Below are 16570 nucleotides of genomic sequence, written 5' to 3'. Positions count from 1 at the left end.
CGACGTCAGTCGATGTATGGAAAAGAAAAAGAAAAAAGAAAAAAAATATGGGGGGAAAGGATCAAGCCAGTATGTCATTTGTGCCACTCATCCTCCACCTTGCAGGCAAGATGAATGAATGATGGATGACGATGATGATGATGATGACGTCGCGTGGCTGGAGTCCCTACTACATCTTACTGACTAGTATCTTTTACTTTTAATTTAGTACATCGGAGAATTATTGGAGAGATCGTCGCACTTCGGCCGGGATCGCTAAAGGGCATCGTAATCTTTCTGGGATCATCTTCATCTTCTTTGTCTGTGACTGGGCTGGATCCACTATACGACGTCAGTGCACTGACTGGGTTTAGTTGGTCCACCTGAAAGCCTGTCAGACTTAGGTTTAACTTGGTCCCTCTCTGTTTTTACTGATTTAGTCTACAGTAACTGTGTCTATTAGGTTATTTTCTTTGTCTTCTTCTGCCTTCAAGTTCATGGCAAAGAAATATCCCGGTATATGGCGACTCGGATACAGTTGCCGCGAGACTTTCAAGGGATAACCGTGGATGTTGGCGGGAGGTTTCTTGGATCACACGTTTCGGCCGGCGGCAATGCAGACGAGGGTTCCATGGTCCAAATGTATCACAATCAGGGAATGAGTATCCGAAGTGTCGCGATGGAGGCACGTTATTGATGGTGACACAAGACACAACACCTACAGAGACACAGAGTAGAAAATAGAAAATAGAAAATACAAAGAAAAAGAGGGTCCGGGCAACGTGGACATCGATGACGATCACTGGCTCGACCGTCATCGGCTGACTTGAGGATCTTCTCAGAACACAATGCCGTTGACGATGATGATGATGCAGTCATGGTGAAAGTCTTCAATTTTAATTAAATGAAGGGCCGAGCATCATTGGTGAAGGTGTAGTCGCCCAGCCGCTTCCTCCCTGCGCCCACAACGTCATCCTCCCATCCTCCAGCCCTGCACGTTCATTTCTCCACACCTCCAAACAAACGGCCATACATCATTTTCTGGTTTTCGTTTTCTTTTTGTTCTAGAGTTTAGGTTTTTCCCTTCGTTTCCCTCCGGAGTGTTACTCCCTTTTTCCAATTTTTGCATGTACAATTTAGTACTATTATTCTCTCTGTCTGTCTGTTGTGTCCGCACTCCGGCCGACTGACGAATTGCCCCATCCAGCAATCCTAACGAAGACTGGCCACTACTTACTTCCCTCAGTCTCTTCTTCGCCTCCCGCATTCGGGGATCCCTTTTGTATGTAAACCAAGTCATGCCGCTCTGCCCGCTTTCTGCAAATCTAACAGTCACTTCGGGCTGGTAGGAAATTATATCAATCCCACATCCATTACATCTCTCTCTCACCAGTCACCACAACCCCGCCATCCCATCTTCTGCCCCGTTTACTACTCCATCCCCCACAATCTACTACTAGATCAATATGGCTACCGCTCAGGCTGAGAAACCAGCCACCAAAACCTTTGCTAATGATCCTGATGATGTCTCCGACTACGATTCCGAGGATGACTATTCTGACGATGACACCCAACAAAAGCCTCAACAACAACAGCAACAACAACAACGCCGTCGTCGTCGTCCCCGGCAGCAAGACCCCAACGATGAAGACGATACCTACTATTCCGATGAGTACTCGGATGACTACGATGACTACGACGATGAAGATGATGACTACTACGACGACGAGGAAGAAGAAGTCCAGGCCATGGAACGCTACCAGCCCACCACCATCAGCAGCCGCGACAATGTGCCGGCACAACCGATCGCAAACGGCGGTATGCAAGAAGCGGAAGGCAAAACCGGCGATGACTGGGAGGATCAAGACGGAATGAAATTGAAATTGGAATTGAACTTGGATATTGAAGTCGAATTAAAGGCTCATATCCATGGTGACTTGACGTTGTCGTTGCTGTAAGTACTCCCCTTTTTTCTGCTTCTGATTGATCACATTGATTGCGGCGGCGGGGAATCTGGCCTGCGTGCGGACCAAATGCATGCAATGCAATCAATCAAATCACTTAATCTCGTTCGCTACTAGTACTTGATCGAGATCCGATGGTTGACATGATACCCCTTCTCTTTTCCAGCGCATGATTTCGCCTCTCGCCTCTTGCCTCTTTGCCTCCAGCACCGCTGCATCTCTATCATGGTCATCCGTCTTTTCTCCGTCGCCGAATCCCGAGCGTGTTCGGTTGTCGTCGAATAGAACCAAATCAATCTTCCGGCCGAATAAGTTCAATGGTTCGTTCGATAAATCCCCGGGGATAAGAATGGGTTTCTTTTCTTTTTCTCTTTTCGCCACATTACTGGCGCGTGTGTGGTTGACGGTCGGTCGGTCGGTCGGTCGGGTTCCTGGCGATCGTTGCACTTTTCGTCCATTTCGGCCGGCGCTCGCAAAATCCACTTCATTCCATTCCGTTCCGTTTCCGTTATGACGTTTACGAAAGGATTTTCCTCGGTACTTTTCTTCTTCTCTCAACAATAGCGGTTGTTATTTTGCAATGAATTGCCTTGTATTCATTTTTTCTACATTGCCATTGTTCGGATAGAAGTGGCGACTGCACTTGGGTACTGATGTATGCGATATTTCTACGTATCTATGGTGATGCTGATGCCGATGCTTATTTTGACCCATCTACTCCATATTTCAGTGTCTGTGCGCACTTATACCTTTGTTGGTATGGTTTGCTTGATGTTTATTTGCAGCTATCATAACGAAGGATATACATTCTTTCCGAATATATACTATAATGTTGATTTGTTTATCAGTAGTGCTCTGTGCATTTGTGTGCATAGCAAGTATTTCGGCAACGCCGACCGTAGTATACACTATCACAATAGTCAGAGAATATGCTTATTCGCAAGACACAGCGATAGCCATCAATCTGACGTACGTCAATGCACTAGACTGGAACTACTGCAGAGCAACTGAACTCACTAACATGATACCAAATCACAATATGCCTCGCATACTTCCAATTACATTCAAAATGACCTACCTGATTCAGCCCTACACGAAGTAATCATGACATACTGAACATGTCCATATAAAACTCTAACTTATACGAGTCAGGGAAACTGACGACAAGTAGGCTATCTGTAAAGGCTCTCTTTTATAAGATCCAGATATGCATATGTCGTCGCCACCATACCCTTGCGTAGTGATACGCTGCATGAAAGGAAATGTTCATAGTATTATTGAAATGCTGTGAAACTAGAAGACATGGCTCATGCTGTTTGATATAGGATAACACTGCGTATTCATCAATACAGTACATCACTTCTTGTGGGTATTTGTCGTGGAAGTTCAGATCTGAAGAAAATCTTCCATATGATTAATGAAATATGTTGGGATTTATTTTACTTGATGTGTCTCGTAACAGGTATAGATGCTATCTACTGGTTCTCCAATATCCAAGAGGCACTTGAGTCTCTTGTTGATATGTGTTGGATACATGATATATCCTGAATACCTCATATAGTTTCTATCTCTTGTAAAAGGTTGTGGAGTAGTTCTTTCTAGGTATTCTGGATAGAGGTAAGCCTAAGCATAAGATAGTAGGTGCTCTTACTAGTAAATTATCCCCAAGACTTTCATTACTCAATTGACGCTACCACATTCTGAAAGTCAGATATCAAGACATCCAGTACGTCAGTTTGCCTATTTTTCTTATCAGTGACACCACTGGGTTATCATAGCCAACACATTCCTATCAGAGATTTGGTAGTAAGATATTTGTCTTGCGCAATAGTCGTCAGGACTAATGAAACAACTGTCCAGATTTATACTCGCTGCTATTGTTATGGACTGCCCTGAGTGTCTAGTTGATTGTGGTATACTTCCTACTTAGTTCAAAGATTCAACCCTATAGGGTAGGGGGGATATAGTCTAGCTATATGATATACTATTGAGTTTCTAGGAAATAGTCTCTGCTCCATGTTAGAGCTTGTAGCCTATCTTTAGCTATTCGTGTTGAAGAACATTGGAGTAGCCAGCTAGTTTTTGCTTGGAATAGAGTCTCCACCACTAACAACTTCAATGTCAATATTTAATACGAACAACGATATCATTCGTTACTCTGCAATTATTATGAGTTGAAATCGACTGCAATGCACGATTGGTCGGTTGGTCGTGACAATTAACGCGCTTTCGACCCAGTTGTTAACCTTCTCCAGAGCATACATATGTTTTGATCAGTTAGTGACTACACAGTATGATATTGCATGTCCCTACTTGCATTGAGGCTGTCCAAGACATGGAAATCGCCGTTTTAAGTATGCTGTTCTTGGGGGAACCGGTGGAATTAGTTGTGCCTTGACTCAGGATTCTTAACTGTTTATCAGTATTGCTGGGAGTAATCGCTATACTATAGTGACCAGTTTAGGTAACATCCAGCGTCAACTGGTTGGGAGGACACTATAAAGTTCGGTAGTATACTGAATATTGTGACAGATAATGGCTTGAAGAAGTGCTGGTCCTATCAGTAGCTCTAATTGTCACGTTTAAACTGCAAGAGTCATGATTGACTGCAGTAGTAGGGAAAAAAAAGTGTGCTAGTTCAATAGTTACCAGCAGAAGGAGCAAGGTGCTCAGAATATATAATGAGACTTTTACTCCATGATATAGTAATTCTAGCACTGAGATGACACCAACATTAGCTAGATCCCATATTCAATAAATATACGCAATACAGAACACCAACAATAAAGTTAAAAATCAAAGGAGCAGACAACTTCACGTGTGGCCTCAACGTTGCGGAGTGCCAGTTCCTCGGGAAGGGGTGAGCCCATCATGAAGGTGACGATCCCGAGGTACTCTTGGCGGGATCAAAAAGGAGTCTCGCAAACTGCCACCACTTGATCGTCTAAACCCGCGCACACCAGCAGCCATTTCCTAACTACTCACCATATATCAATCGCCAAATTCCACCCAATACAAGAAAGGAAGCAAGAAGAAAAAAAAAAAAAAAAAAAGGGCAAACAGACAAGAAACAAAAATGGCACCAGATCGCTCCAACATCTCCTTCACCATCACCCACATGAACGCCAACCACCAAGACTCCTTAGCAGCCTATCTCCAAGTTTACTGCCACGTCTCCGCGCGCGAAGCCAAATCCGCCCGCCTGGAGGACATCAGCTTATCGGATCTCGTCATCAGCGCCAATGGCACACGCTACACCGTCCCCATCGACCCAGCAATGGGAAGTTTCTCCGAATCGCGATCCCGCCTGGTAGCCATGCACCAGGAATGTCTTGCGCGACTGGGTCGGTCGGACATTACCATCAAGGAGTATCGGCGGCCAGAGGGGATAGAAATCTTCCTCTTCTTCGTGTTTGCAACGGCATTGGTGGCATTCTCTCGACGCAGTAACTTCCTACCTGGGTCGTTGTTCTACGAAACGGTGGGACTGGGGGCGGTTCCGCCACTGGCGCAACTGTTTTACAAGACACAGCCGTTTGTGCTTACGGTGATGGGCGGGTCGCATGTGGTGGAGGCGAGTTTGCTCACGGTGAAGAGGTTGAGGCGGCATGGAGTGCCGGTGTTGTCGTTGGTGTGGTGCGCTTGGGTGGTGTCGAATTTGATTGAGGGGTATACGGTGTGGATGAGGTTTGATCGGATGGTCAAGGAGGAGGGGGCGAAGAGGGAGCATCGGAAGTAGTCAGATACATTGTATGTAATTCAGAGAAGAACAAACATGTCTGTCTATCTACCGGATTAATGAACCACAACACATTAAGACATATTGAACTACTAGACTAGACTAGTGTCTTGCTCTATTGCGCAGTGGCTTATCGCTTATCGGTTAGTTAGCGGGCATCGACTAGCGGCTTACTCATCATATCACGGGACCACACTAAGCCAATCCCAGACTAGGGTAGTAGGGCAACTTCCACAAGCGAGCCACAGTGCGAAATTCAACGGAAGCCGACGACAAGCACTCAACTCCTTACGACCAACCCAACGACCCTTGCCCGCTGCGTTCCTGGTGAAGGGCTGCAGGATTAGAGGTGAGTTTGTTGCAATTAATCCGTCGTGATTTCGATCCCTCTCGATTTTTCCCGGTGTCGTCGACGCTCGGTGTGCGCGTGCAATCTACGATCGGTCTCGAATTGAAGAATACATTCCGGGGGTATATCGAAGAGGAAGAAGAAAGAGAAAGATTATCAGAGCAGTTGTTTGGTGCAAGGGAAATATTAGCGGCGGCGACGACGACGATTGAAAAGAAAGAACAACTCAAAGAAAGATTTTTTTTTTCTTCGCTTTCTCGTCCATACCCGAATTCGCACACATTTCCAGCATCGAGCATCGCCACACCCACACACAACGCACAATACCAAACAAATCAATCTAAATCGACTCGGTAATCGCACGAACAACCATCGACGCATTGGGACAGATTTCTTCGAAAGAGGGATTGACAATCACCGACAACAGTCTACTACTGCTATTGCTACTACTAGCGAGCAATCCCGCTAATACTTCTGTCATCTACAGTCCCCTCGAACAGCAAACATGGGTATCTCACGCGACTCTCGTCACAAGCGCTCGGCTACCGGCGCGAAGAGGGCCACCTACCGCAAGAAGAGGTATGCATGAGTTCCTACTGTCTCTATTCCCAGTACATCACACTACGAAAAAAGAATACGACTGACGCACGGCAATCCAACAGGGCGTTCGAGAAGGGTCGCCAGCCCTCCAACACCCGTATCGGAACCAAGAGAATCCACCTGGTCCGCACCCGTGGTGGTAACCAGAAGTTCCGTGCCCTTCGTCTCGAATCCGGCAACTTCTCGTGGGGTTCTGAGGGTATCTCCCGCAAGACCCGTGTCATCGTTGTTGCCTACCACCCCTCCAACAACGAGCTCGTCCGCACCAACACCCTGACCAAGTCGGCCGTCGTTCAGATCGATGCTGCTCCTTTCCGTCAATGGTACGAGGCTCACTACGGCCAGCCCATCGGCCGTCGTCGCCAGCAGAAGACCGAGACCACCGAGGAGAAGAAGTCCAACAGCGTTGTGAAGAAGCAGGCTGCTCGCTTTGCTGAGCAGGGCAAGGTCGAGTCTGCTGTTGAGCGTCAGTTCGAGTCCGGTCGTCTGTACGCTGTTGTGTCGTCCCGCCCCGGCCAGAGCGGCCGCGTGGACGGATACATCCTGGAGGGTGAGGAGCTGGCTTTCTACCAGCGTGCTATCCGCAAGTAAAGAAATCCAATACACAAAAGCGAATAGTTCACGTTGTGTGGTTGTTAAGTTAAAAGGGCTGGATGGATCGGAGTTAGCATTTTCCAGAAAATTAGCTCTGAATTGATGGATGAATCAGATGTTCACACTTTCTGTCCTTAGCAGGGATCAATTGTAGTGTACTGTAGTGTACTTCCGTAGTGTAGTTCATACCAACCTAAGTCACTAGCACTACCTTGTTATCCGATGACGAAACCTTCTACCTACCTCTACCTACTAGTTAACTTAGTTAATTAACCCCTCATACCTACTACCTACCATTGATGTAACCACCACACCTTCCATCTATATACTTCCCTCCCTTACCCAATACCCTCCCACCCACCTCACCTTACCTCAACACAACCACCACAATCAACACAATCAACCACCCAACAATGACAACAGTCAAAACCTCAATCCTCCTCCTCAGCGACACCCACACCCTCACCCCCTCCCCACCCACGCACCCCCCCAGCAGCACCCCCTACCGACACCCCCTCCCCGCCACCGACCTCCTCATCCACGCCGGCGACCTCACAAAAGTCGGACACAAGCACGAGCACCTCACGACGCTCTCCTTCCTACAATCCGCCCCCGCACCCCTAAAACTCATCATCCCAGGCAACCACGACATCACCCTCGACGAGCCGTACTACAAGCGTATCGGGCACTACCGCCACCGCTACCGCACCGACCACACAGCGCCGTCCGCCACCGCCGGAAGCGATAACGTCTCCGCGGGGAAACTCACGCCCGGTCAGGGGCTCTCCGATGAGGAGTTACGGGAGATAAAGGAGTTGTATACGGGGCAAGAGGCACAGGATGCAGGGATTAGGTATTTGGAGGAAGGGATGCATGTGTTTCGCTTGGGGAATGGCGCTGTGCTGAGGGTGTATGCCAGTCCGTATACCCCGGAGTTTTGTCAGTGGGGGTTTGCGTATCCGAGGGAGGTTGATAGGTATAATCCTCCGGAGGAGGAGGAGGAGGGTGGGGATGGAGATGGGGGGATAAGGAAGGTGGTGCCGGATTACCCCGGGGTGGATGTGATGATTACGCATGGACCGCCGTATGGGGTGTTGGATCAGGTAGTGCCGAATCATATGAGTGTGGGGTGTGAGCATTTGTATCGGGCTGTGAAGAGGGCGAGGCCGAGATTACATGTGTTTGGACACATTCATGAGGGGTATGGGGCGACGAGGAGGGAGTGGAGTTCGGGGAATGAGAGTGTGATTCAGTGTGATAAGGAGAGGACGTTGGAGGAACGGTGTGCGAGGGTGGATGTTAGTGGGGAAGGGGGCAATGGGTTGAGGGTTGGGGAGGAGACGTTGTTTGTTAATGCGAGTGTGGTGACGGTGCAGTATCATGCTGTTAATGCCCCGTGGGTGGTGGAGATGGATTTGCCGACTGAGTAGGTGCCTTGATGGTACGTGGTCTGTCTATGAGTTCGGTTCCAGTATATAGTTTATTCTTAATGGCTGTCACTTATGTTTGTGACATGGTAGTTACTCAACACTGTTAATATTAATGTTACACTGATGCTGTTCATTGCAATGCAGCTACCTGTACAATCACCGATATGGCATAATAATATACATGTACAGTCCAACAAACGAGATGTCCAACAGAAGGGAGAGAAGTGAAGTAGGTATCTCACTAAAAATGTATATCATGCCTGGATATGTCAAGAAATGAAAGTGCTTTAAAATGTAATAATGTCCAACCAGAGAAGTGAAGTATAATGACTGTGCAACCGGCCGGATTCCACGCTGCAATGCAAGACAATGCCGATGTCGACGCTGAATGAAATAGAATGCAAAAATGATGAATGTCCAGACATTATCAGGAAGAAAAAAAGAAGTCCGCGAGGTATCACTCCTCACGCACGGGCGTCTCCGTCCGGAAATCTAAGCGGCTACCCTTGCGACTGACCCCTTTGAGCAGACTGAACCGCTTGAACACGGAGTCGCGCATGCCGCCGCTCTGGCTGACCGGACTCATCAATTCAGGGCTGCGAACAGAATTGACACTGCTCCGCGTCACCGGTCGGGGGTAGTCGGTGATCGAAGGAATCGTCGACCATCCGCCCTTATGGCTGCTCACGGATGGCCGATCATCCGCAGATGTCCCATTGGTGTGGGAGGTGGTCCGACTCACGCTGTCGTGCGACTTGCCTGCCGTGTCGCGAGAAGCACTTCTTGTCCGTTGCTTCTTCTGGCTCTGGCTCTCTTCAGTCGCGCTGGCGCTTATCGACAATGATGATGTGTGCTTGTGTAGCACATCGCCTAGTCGGCTCCGTCTTTTGTGATGGGTGTCTCGCGACTGAGTAGTCGTTCGGCTGTGGATGGTGGCTGCATCATCCTGGTCGACCTCCCCGTTGACGTGCTCCTCTGTGGCTGTGCCATTGGCCTTGGTATCCGACTGCGGCTTTGGATCTTCCTGCACAGTAGACACCGAATTGCTCGCCGCGTGATTGCCGCGCTTGAAAGGGTTCATGACACTGATCCGGTGACTGACAGACTGCTTGGCAGAGTGCTTGCGACTATGGTTCTTCCGCGAAGAGCGAATCAGTTCCTGCTCGGGACTGAGCGCCCGCGACGCAGGCGGCTTCTGGCGTTCCTTGATGGACTCCGGAGTGCTACGCCGAGGCCACTGAGGCGTCTGTTCAATTTCTGCCGGACGGAGCGAAGAGATTTCCGGTCCGAATGCCTCCTCGAAACGGCGCGTCAACTCGGCTTGCGTAGCCTGATGCGCCGGCCGGTGGTACAAGGCCAGCGCTTGCTTGATAGCCAAGGCATGGTCGATGAGGGCCACTGCCAGTGCATTCTTCATTGGGTCGACCGGCTTCGGTGTCACTAAGCCACCCTCCTCCTCTTCATGCGCATCAGACAAGAAAGGGCGATAAGCAGCAACGCAGTTGGGGGTGGCTGCGTGAAGGTCGAGCAACTGTTCCAAAGCCTCGCTGAGGTTGTTAAAGCCTGTGTCCTCCCCGGAGGCCGCCCGACGCTGCAACATGGACAGCTCATGTGTCTTGCGCCACGTCCGTTCGAGCGCCGTATGCAAAGGCGACAGTGCAACTTCCTTCACCTCAACCACCTCACTTCTGCGGAGGATGTTCGGGAAAGGCTCGGCAGTGGTATAAACCGTCTTCTCAACCCACTGCTCCTTGACATCCACGTCACGAACGTGCTTTCGTAAGGTTGAGCTGAAGTGACAGGGCTCCGACACCAGAAGATGGTCTCGAACGGACTGCGGGATCTTCGATCGTTGGTAGACCGGATGATCCACGTCGCGATGAACACTGACAGGATTGATGTGCAGGTATTGACCCTCGTAATCATGCACTTCTCCGGAAGACACGACCTGCGCAGCCGGGTGCTCTCGCTGCATACGGTCAATGAAAGAGACCATACGCTCCGTCGGTGCACACTCAATGATGAATTGCTTATCACGAAGAGTGGTAGGGAACCCGAGTCCCTTGTATTGCACACGGAAGTACCGCGGGAACTGCTTGCTTTCCTTTGAGATGAGATCGTAAATCTTGGCCATGGAGCCGTGTGCTCGTGAGAGCTTGGCGAAATCCACCACAATGTCTTCGTACTGCTGCGCGAGTTCCTTATAGCACACCAGTGCATGCGCCCAGGCTTTGGCGTCCTCGAAGTGTTGAATAACCGCAAAGTAAAGGGCCTCCTTTCTCTCGAAAGAAGTCTGCTCTGGGAAAGGCGGGTTGAGCAGCTCAGGCAACATCCGCTTCGGATCCCAATCATATAGGTCGGCATGGAATTGAAGGGCCAGGCCGGCCTCTGTGAAGTTTCCGGCTGCAGCCTGCACCTGAGCGAGCTCGTGGACGTAGCGGATGAAGATATCTTCACGACCCATGTCTTTCATGTACTTCATCAACCGAAGAGTGTGTAGGCTCTCGGCCATCGAGCCTCCTTGGGAGGCCACGAAGAGGTCGAGGAGCTCATCCACCGTCGCGATCAGGGCTTTGACCGCATTGGATAGGTCTTCGTCGTAGTCTGCGGAGCTTTCAAAATGATCTGACAGTTCAGCGATAAATAGTTTCTGCACAACACTTTCGCTCATGTTCTTCCTCTTGAAGAGATTATCCAAGCTGGAAATAACCTCCGTTTCGATTATAGAGAGATCCTGGTTCAGACTCCATTCGCTCAGAATCATCGTCCGTAGGATGTCGACGGCCACGTGCCGTAGTCCTTCATGGACACTGAGACAAAGCTCAATTATGGGTGCTACCAGGCCAGGAACATACTGCACCTGATAGCCGCCCAACCGACTCAACCCGTACTGTTCTTTCTCCTCATCAGTGGTTTCCCAGCCGATTGATTCCCAGCTGGAGTGTAGCAAGTCCGCACCCTGTTCCCGGACATCGCCCGCGATCTTCCAGATGGCGCGTCGCTTCTGCTCGGGGTAGGTCTCAAGAGCAAGAGCATCACTCGAGACAACCTTGAGCAAAGTCATGAAGAATGTCTCCCATAGTCTCGTATCGAACGTCTCCGCATCATCCGGGGATGGAAGAAATTTATTGGTCAAGATGGTTGCCAGATACTCCAGACTCTTGACAGTCGCCCGGTGGTTGTAGACATGAACGCTGAACCAGCTTTCAGGATACGCTTCGCAGTTGAGGATCGAAGTGTGTACTTCAAATGCCTGTGTAAGGAAACTGGAGAGCTCTAGGCCCTTCAGCCGGGGCCGCTTGGGGTTGGGTATTGTCGCCGCTCCAGCCAGAACTGCGGACAGCTCCACCAGCGCTTCGTCGAATTTTTGAGAGTGCTTGGAGGATTTAACCTGGAACGGAAATGATTTGCTGAAGAGCAAAGAAAGGTAGGTCGTCTCCTCAACACCGTCGGGGATGATGGAATAGTATGAGGACACAATCTTCGGTACGAACTCGTACAGGTACGGGTCTGGTTGCTTCAACAGCTCCGCCACGATCGCGCAACACAATCGGACCTGGTCGCGGTAGAGGTCCGATACAGAACCTGTCGCACCCCAATAGGGTGCCAACCAGCTGATACAGCTGGACACCAGGCTCTTTCGCTCCGATCCTGAGCCGAATATCTCTAGCCGTGTGTAGTGTTGGATGAGAACCAGCTTATAGAGAATCAGCATGCCCGTGACATCCTTGCATGAGTCGATGAAGCTGAGTGCGATCATGATCGCCTCATCACGACTAAGTACTTTCGAGAGCTCCGGGAGCCAGGTGTGGAAATGCTGAACCACGAGGGTTTTGTTCCCCACCATCGCAGGCGAAAGGTTTTTCATCAGGGCCTCGAGCGACTTGAAAATTGTATGCAAATCCCGGTTGAACGTCGACTGTACTCTAGTGATGCCAATACCTTCCTCTTTCTCTTTCTGCTGCAGACGGGCATTGATGATGAACTTGAGGACATGGCGTCCTACCTTGAACGTTGCACGGAGATTCCGCGACTGCTGAGCATCGGAACTGGCCTGAAGGAGACGTAGATAGCTTCTGACGAGACACGGCGTAGCGAAGGGGAAGTTGAACTGATTATCGGCGTAGTGATCAACTAATGGGCCCAGGTTGAACCGTCGGTCGTGAACAATACCAAGAACCGTCACGAGATCGTTGAAAATCAAGTCCTCGTACTCTTCATTGCCTGCATTTTCCACCAAGATCCCGAAAAGGGAGTCCAAGACGCTGCTGAGCTGCTTCACAATCTCGATCTCCGGGACAAAAAGGACACGTTTAAGGGTATCTAATACTTCGTTCACAGGTCGTTCCCTCCAGTTCAAAAGGCTGAGTATCACCTGATCCTGTGAATATTCCGTGCTGCAGAGATGTGTATCTAATCGCAGGGTAGCCAAAGGACCGGTGATTGCCTCGTCTTTAGCTGACTCATTCTTGCCCAGCGAACTCCATGGTAGAGAGAGATAAGCTCCCTTGCCATTCTCGATATGCGACGTATACTTATCGTAGGCATGCAACAGGAGCGAATGAGGGCCGTCGCGCATAAAGGCTTGGTTGTCCCACAGTGGCATCCAGGCAAGCGCAAAGGGAAACTCGGGCGCATCTGCAATACTCATGATCAAATGCGATCCAGGGATCTGGTCGGTGGGGATGTTGAGACGAATGGTTTGGTTCCAAGGCGCACCCCGATCGGCTACTGTGGTGCGCCATGCTGTCTGTGCTGCATGGTTGGACGCGGGGAGAACGCACCGATCAACGCGCGCCCCCGACGATGTGCGGACCTCCAGAGTTAGTTGCAGGTTACGGAGTCCTGTATGCCCTGGAACCGGAACTTGACCAGATTGCGGATGCGAAAGCAGTGCTTCTGGAGGGAACGTCGCGTGGGAGATTGTCACGTAAATATCCGATCGAGGTTTTGTTGGGGCCTGAGAGAAGCCCATCCTCCTCGTCTGAACGACATTGTGCAACGATGTGGGATTTTTCCGGACCAGGCTGTCTGCGTCGGGGTCCACATAGGGGTAGAGGTGGAAATGTAGACGAGCAGCTCGTTGAGAGCGCACATACTTGCCAGTAGGGCTTGGAAGTAATGTGCGGACAACGCCATCGAAACCATCATCCCGTCCCTCTTTATCCTCGCCGTCCTCAGATGGAGACCAGATATTGATCACCTGCTCCGCGTCCTTTTCCTGACGCAGGATCTGAGAAACTTCGAGGAAACCCACTCCTACCGTCCGAAGCTGAGTCGATTCTTTAACCGGCTGGCTGCTAGACTTTTCCTTGGCACTTGTATTACTTCCGGATGACGGAGGCGGAGCTTTACTCGGCTCCTTTCCTTGTTCGGGACTTGTGATACCGCGTGGCTTCGAGGTCCACATCATACTGCGGCGAGTCCTGAGACTCCCCTTGACTGACTGGTTAATCCCGTTTTGCTGCTTGGTACCAGGAGAGCTGTCCCGCGAAATAGACGTCCGCGGCTGGGCGGCGGCGCTGACGACTGATGCAATTTCTGGGGCGCGAACCATGACGACCATGTAGAGTCTAGGGCCATTTGCAGCGCTGTCGCCTATATCCGTGCTGCTCAAGTCGGTGAACAGCGTTTTCAATTTGGCGCTCTGTCCCATACTTGCAAATTTCTCCGGCGAAGGAATGTCCAAAATGTACGTCTCAGAAAGGGGTGTGAGAGCTCCCGTCTCTGACTGCGAGCACAAGTAGACAGCCAAAGTTACCGGCCCGGGCGCATGTCCAGAGACGGCATTGACTTCGAGCATCAAATGATGGAGCGCAGCGGCGTCTGATTGCTGCATGGGACTGCTGTCGAGCATGCTCATTTCGGACTGTAGCCGAGCCAGTTCTACGGCCGAATCCTCCCCGGTGAGCAGGCGCCCTCTTTGCTGAGGATCTCTCACAATGATCTCGCCACCCAGCGCTTTGTTTCCGCGAACGAGTTTCCAGACCACTTCCTGCCGCAGTGCATCCTTCTCTTGTGCGGTGAGCACATTATACAGCAGCTGGCGCCTTGCGAAATCGAGTTCCTCGACAATCTTCGTCATCTCCTCTACCGTAACATACTGGCGGGAGAGCAATAACTGATGTAGATTGGTGGAATGCCATTCGCGTAGGCAGGAAGCAATTTCGTCGACGAGTGGCTCGGAAAGCGAGGTGGGTGTTTCATCGCCAATTTTGAGCATTGGCACAGGCGCGGCCGGTTTGGGTGCGTCGGGGTCTCGAGGGGCCACGTTGATGGGGGCGAGCGGCATCGAATTCGTCCGAAGGAAGTTCTGAGGGGAGCGCGGGCTGGCTGGGCTTCCGCGCCCATCTTCATCCAACCTCTGGATGAAGATCTGAGACGGCTTTCCCTTTTTCGCGATTACGACGTTGGATACTTCCCCGAACGCGTGGTCGTCATCTTGGAAGGAGGCCATGCTATGGCGCACATCTCCCTCCGGAACCGTGAAGGCGACACTCGACCGGTCGCCATTGGTAATTGTCTTCTCTCCATCGCCTAGCACTTCACGGATCTCGACACAATTCCGGGGAAAGATACCAGAGAATACTCTCGCCTCAAGGGTTTGACCCTTGGAGCTCGTCAAGCCCGCCAACAAGGATGGCGGCGCGACGAGGTACCCACGACACCATTCCCCATTGGCGCCACCTTGTTCAATTATATACAGCTCATCACCAAGCTCCAAAGGCAGATCGGCCGGGGTAGTCGGCTGAAATGGGTAGATAGCGACAGCGAAAGCGATTCGAGGCAGAGGCCGCCAGGGCATATCTGCGATCGAGGCGGCACTCCAGAGCACACCCCGCCGCGGCGTTCGTCACAATGGGCGTTCCGAGGAATGAAGGAGTACCGATGAAGCGGGGCCGAAGGGGGGAGGGGTTCAGATCTGACAGTTCCTTCTGTTGATTGATTGAGGGGCGCTACATGCAGGTATGGTATGAGAAGAAAGAGAGGAATGTAGACGGGGTTTTCGAGAAGCGGAAGCGCGAATTCGAGGTATCCCTTGCGGAATTGATGTCTTGCTAATTGGAACAAAGAAGGGATATGGAGCGACAACTAGATGGCTATCACCAAATGTGCGGTTAGCGAGAGATAGATTCCAGTAAGCGAAACGTAGGCGTGCTTTGTTGGCGTGTCAAAGTTAGAGAGAGGGTCATGATAAGCGGAGGAGCAAAAGCCATCCAGGAGCGGGTGTCGCAAAGGGTCTCAGTGACCGGAACACCGCTGCAATTGGGGCCAGCGGATTCTTTAGTGAAGGTACTAGTGACCGTAGCTAAAGTAAGAACCGTGACGAGGAGAGCACCAGTAAATTGATTCCCTCCAGCTTCAGGCCTCCGACAATTTTGGTGGCAGGCCCCCTAGCAGTGGAATGCGAGTGGAGCCGAGGGAGTTGTTCACTTGGCAGGAACTGTGGAGAAGGCACACAGATGAAACGAAGGGAGGGGGGTTTAAAGGAGGAGGGGGGAGGAAGAGGAGGGAGCTTACCCAAAGCTAAAAGGGAATGTAGGAGAGGGAGGGTAGAAGGGAAGGGGGGGGGGGGGAAAGAGGAGAGATGAAATTGAATGCGTGGGAGAAGAGGGACGATAGTAAGAGCCACAGAAAAGAAGGAGAAGGGGAGAGGAGGAAGAAGAAGACTGATGATCACAGAGCCGATGATGGGATGCTTTCCATTGAGCAGGAGAGCCTGAGGATCGGGGCGGGAGGCGGAGAGGGAGGCAGCCTGAGGCTAGAACATTGCTTCAAGGGTAACTCGACTAGCGATTCCCCGAGCAGGTTGATTAACTTTAATTGATCGTTATATTGGCCTCGTCATTACTGATCTCATGCTTCCCAACCATCGGTAGGTCCAGAGAATATTGAAATTGAGCTTGTCTGATGC

The 16570-nt window shown here is 50.7% G+C and overlaps 6 protein-coding genes across 6 annotated transcripts; 4 read left to right on the top strand and 2 right to left on the bottom strand.

The window, feature by feature from the left end:
* The first annotated feature begins 968 nt into the window (after nucleotides 1–968).
* On the top strand, nucleotides 969–2052 carry BO85DRAFT_278996 (uncharacterized protein). Its single transcript, XM_025655174.1, has one exon. The coding sequence runs from the start codon at nucleotides 1446–1448 to the stop codon at nucleotides 1935–1937; it is 492 nt and encodes a 163-aa protein (XP_025516581.1). The 5' UTR covers nucleotides 969–1445; the 3' UTR covers nucleotides 1938–2052.
* Nucleotides 2053–4941: 2889 nt separating this feature from the next.
* Nucleotides 4942–5769, top strand: BO85DRAFT_519499 (DUF2470 domain-containing protein). Its single transcript, XM_025665058.1, has one exon. It carries the CDS (start codon nucleotides 5020–5022, stop codon nucleotides 5680–5682), a length of 663 nt encoding a protein of 220 aa, XP_025516580.1. The 5' UTR covers nucleotides 4942–5019; the 3' UTR covers nucleotides 5683–5769.
* A 70-nt stretch (nucleotides 5770–5839) lies between these two features.
* Nucleotides 5840–6473, bottom strand: BO85DRAFT_278921 (uncharacterized protein). Its single transcript, XM_025655173.1, has one exon. It carries the CDS (start codon nucleotides 6328–6330, stop codon nucleotides 5971–5973), a length of 360 nt encoding a protein of 119 aa, XP_025516579.1. The 5' UTR covers nucleotides 6331–6473; the 3' UTR covers nucleotides 5840–5970.
* On the top strand, nucleotides 6434–7407 carry BO85DRAFT_278910 (40S ribosomal protein eS8). Its single transcript, XM_025655172.1, has 2 exons — nucleotides 6434–6610; nucleotides 6694–7407. The coding sequence occupies exons 1-2, from the start codon at nucleotides 6537–6539 to the stop codon at nucleotides 7220–7222; spliced, it is 603 nt and encodes a 200-aa protein (XP_025516578.1). The 5' UTR covers nucleotides 6434–6536; the 3' UTR covers nucleotides 7223–7407.
* Nucleotides 7384–8655, top strand: BO85DRAFT_512861 (Ser/Thr protein phosphatase family protein; the record flags this gene model as incomplete). The annotated part of the gene is made up of 1 exon (XM_025664676.1): nucleotides 7384–8655. The coding sequence occupies exon 1, from the start codon at nucleotides 7639–7641 to the stop codon at nucleotides 8653–8655; it is 1017 nt and encodes a 338-aa protein (XP_025516577.1). The 5' UTR covers nucleotides 7384–7638.
* Nucleotides 8656–8746: 91 nt separating this feature from the next.
* Nucleotides 8747–15076, bottom strand: BO85DRAFT_448669 (guanine nucleotide exchange factor DCK1). The gene has a single exon (XM_025659995.1). The coding sequence runs from the start codon at nucleotides 14945–14947 to the stop codon at nucleotides 9113–9115; it is 5835 nt and encodes a 1944-aa protein (XP_025516576.1). The 5' UTR covers nucleotides 14948–15076; the 3' UTR covers nucleotides 8747–9112.
* Nucleotides 15077–16570: the final 1494 nt, after the last annotated feature.

The sequence above is a fragment of the Aspergillus piperis genome, assembly GCF_003184755.1.
Source record: "Aspergillus piperis CBS 112811 unplaced genomic scaffold BO85scaffold_7, whole genome shotgun sequence".
Classification (NCBI taxonomy): domain Eukaryota; kingdom Fungi; phylum Ascomycota; class Eurotiomycetes; order Eurotiales; family Aspergillaceae; genus Aspergillus; species Aspergillus piperis.
This window is presented reverse-complemented; position numbering and strand designations above follow the sequence as displayed.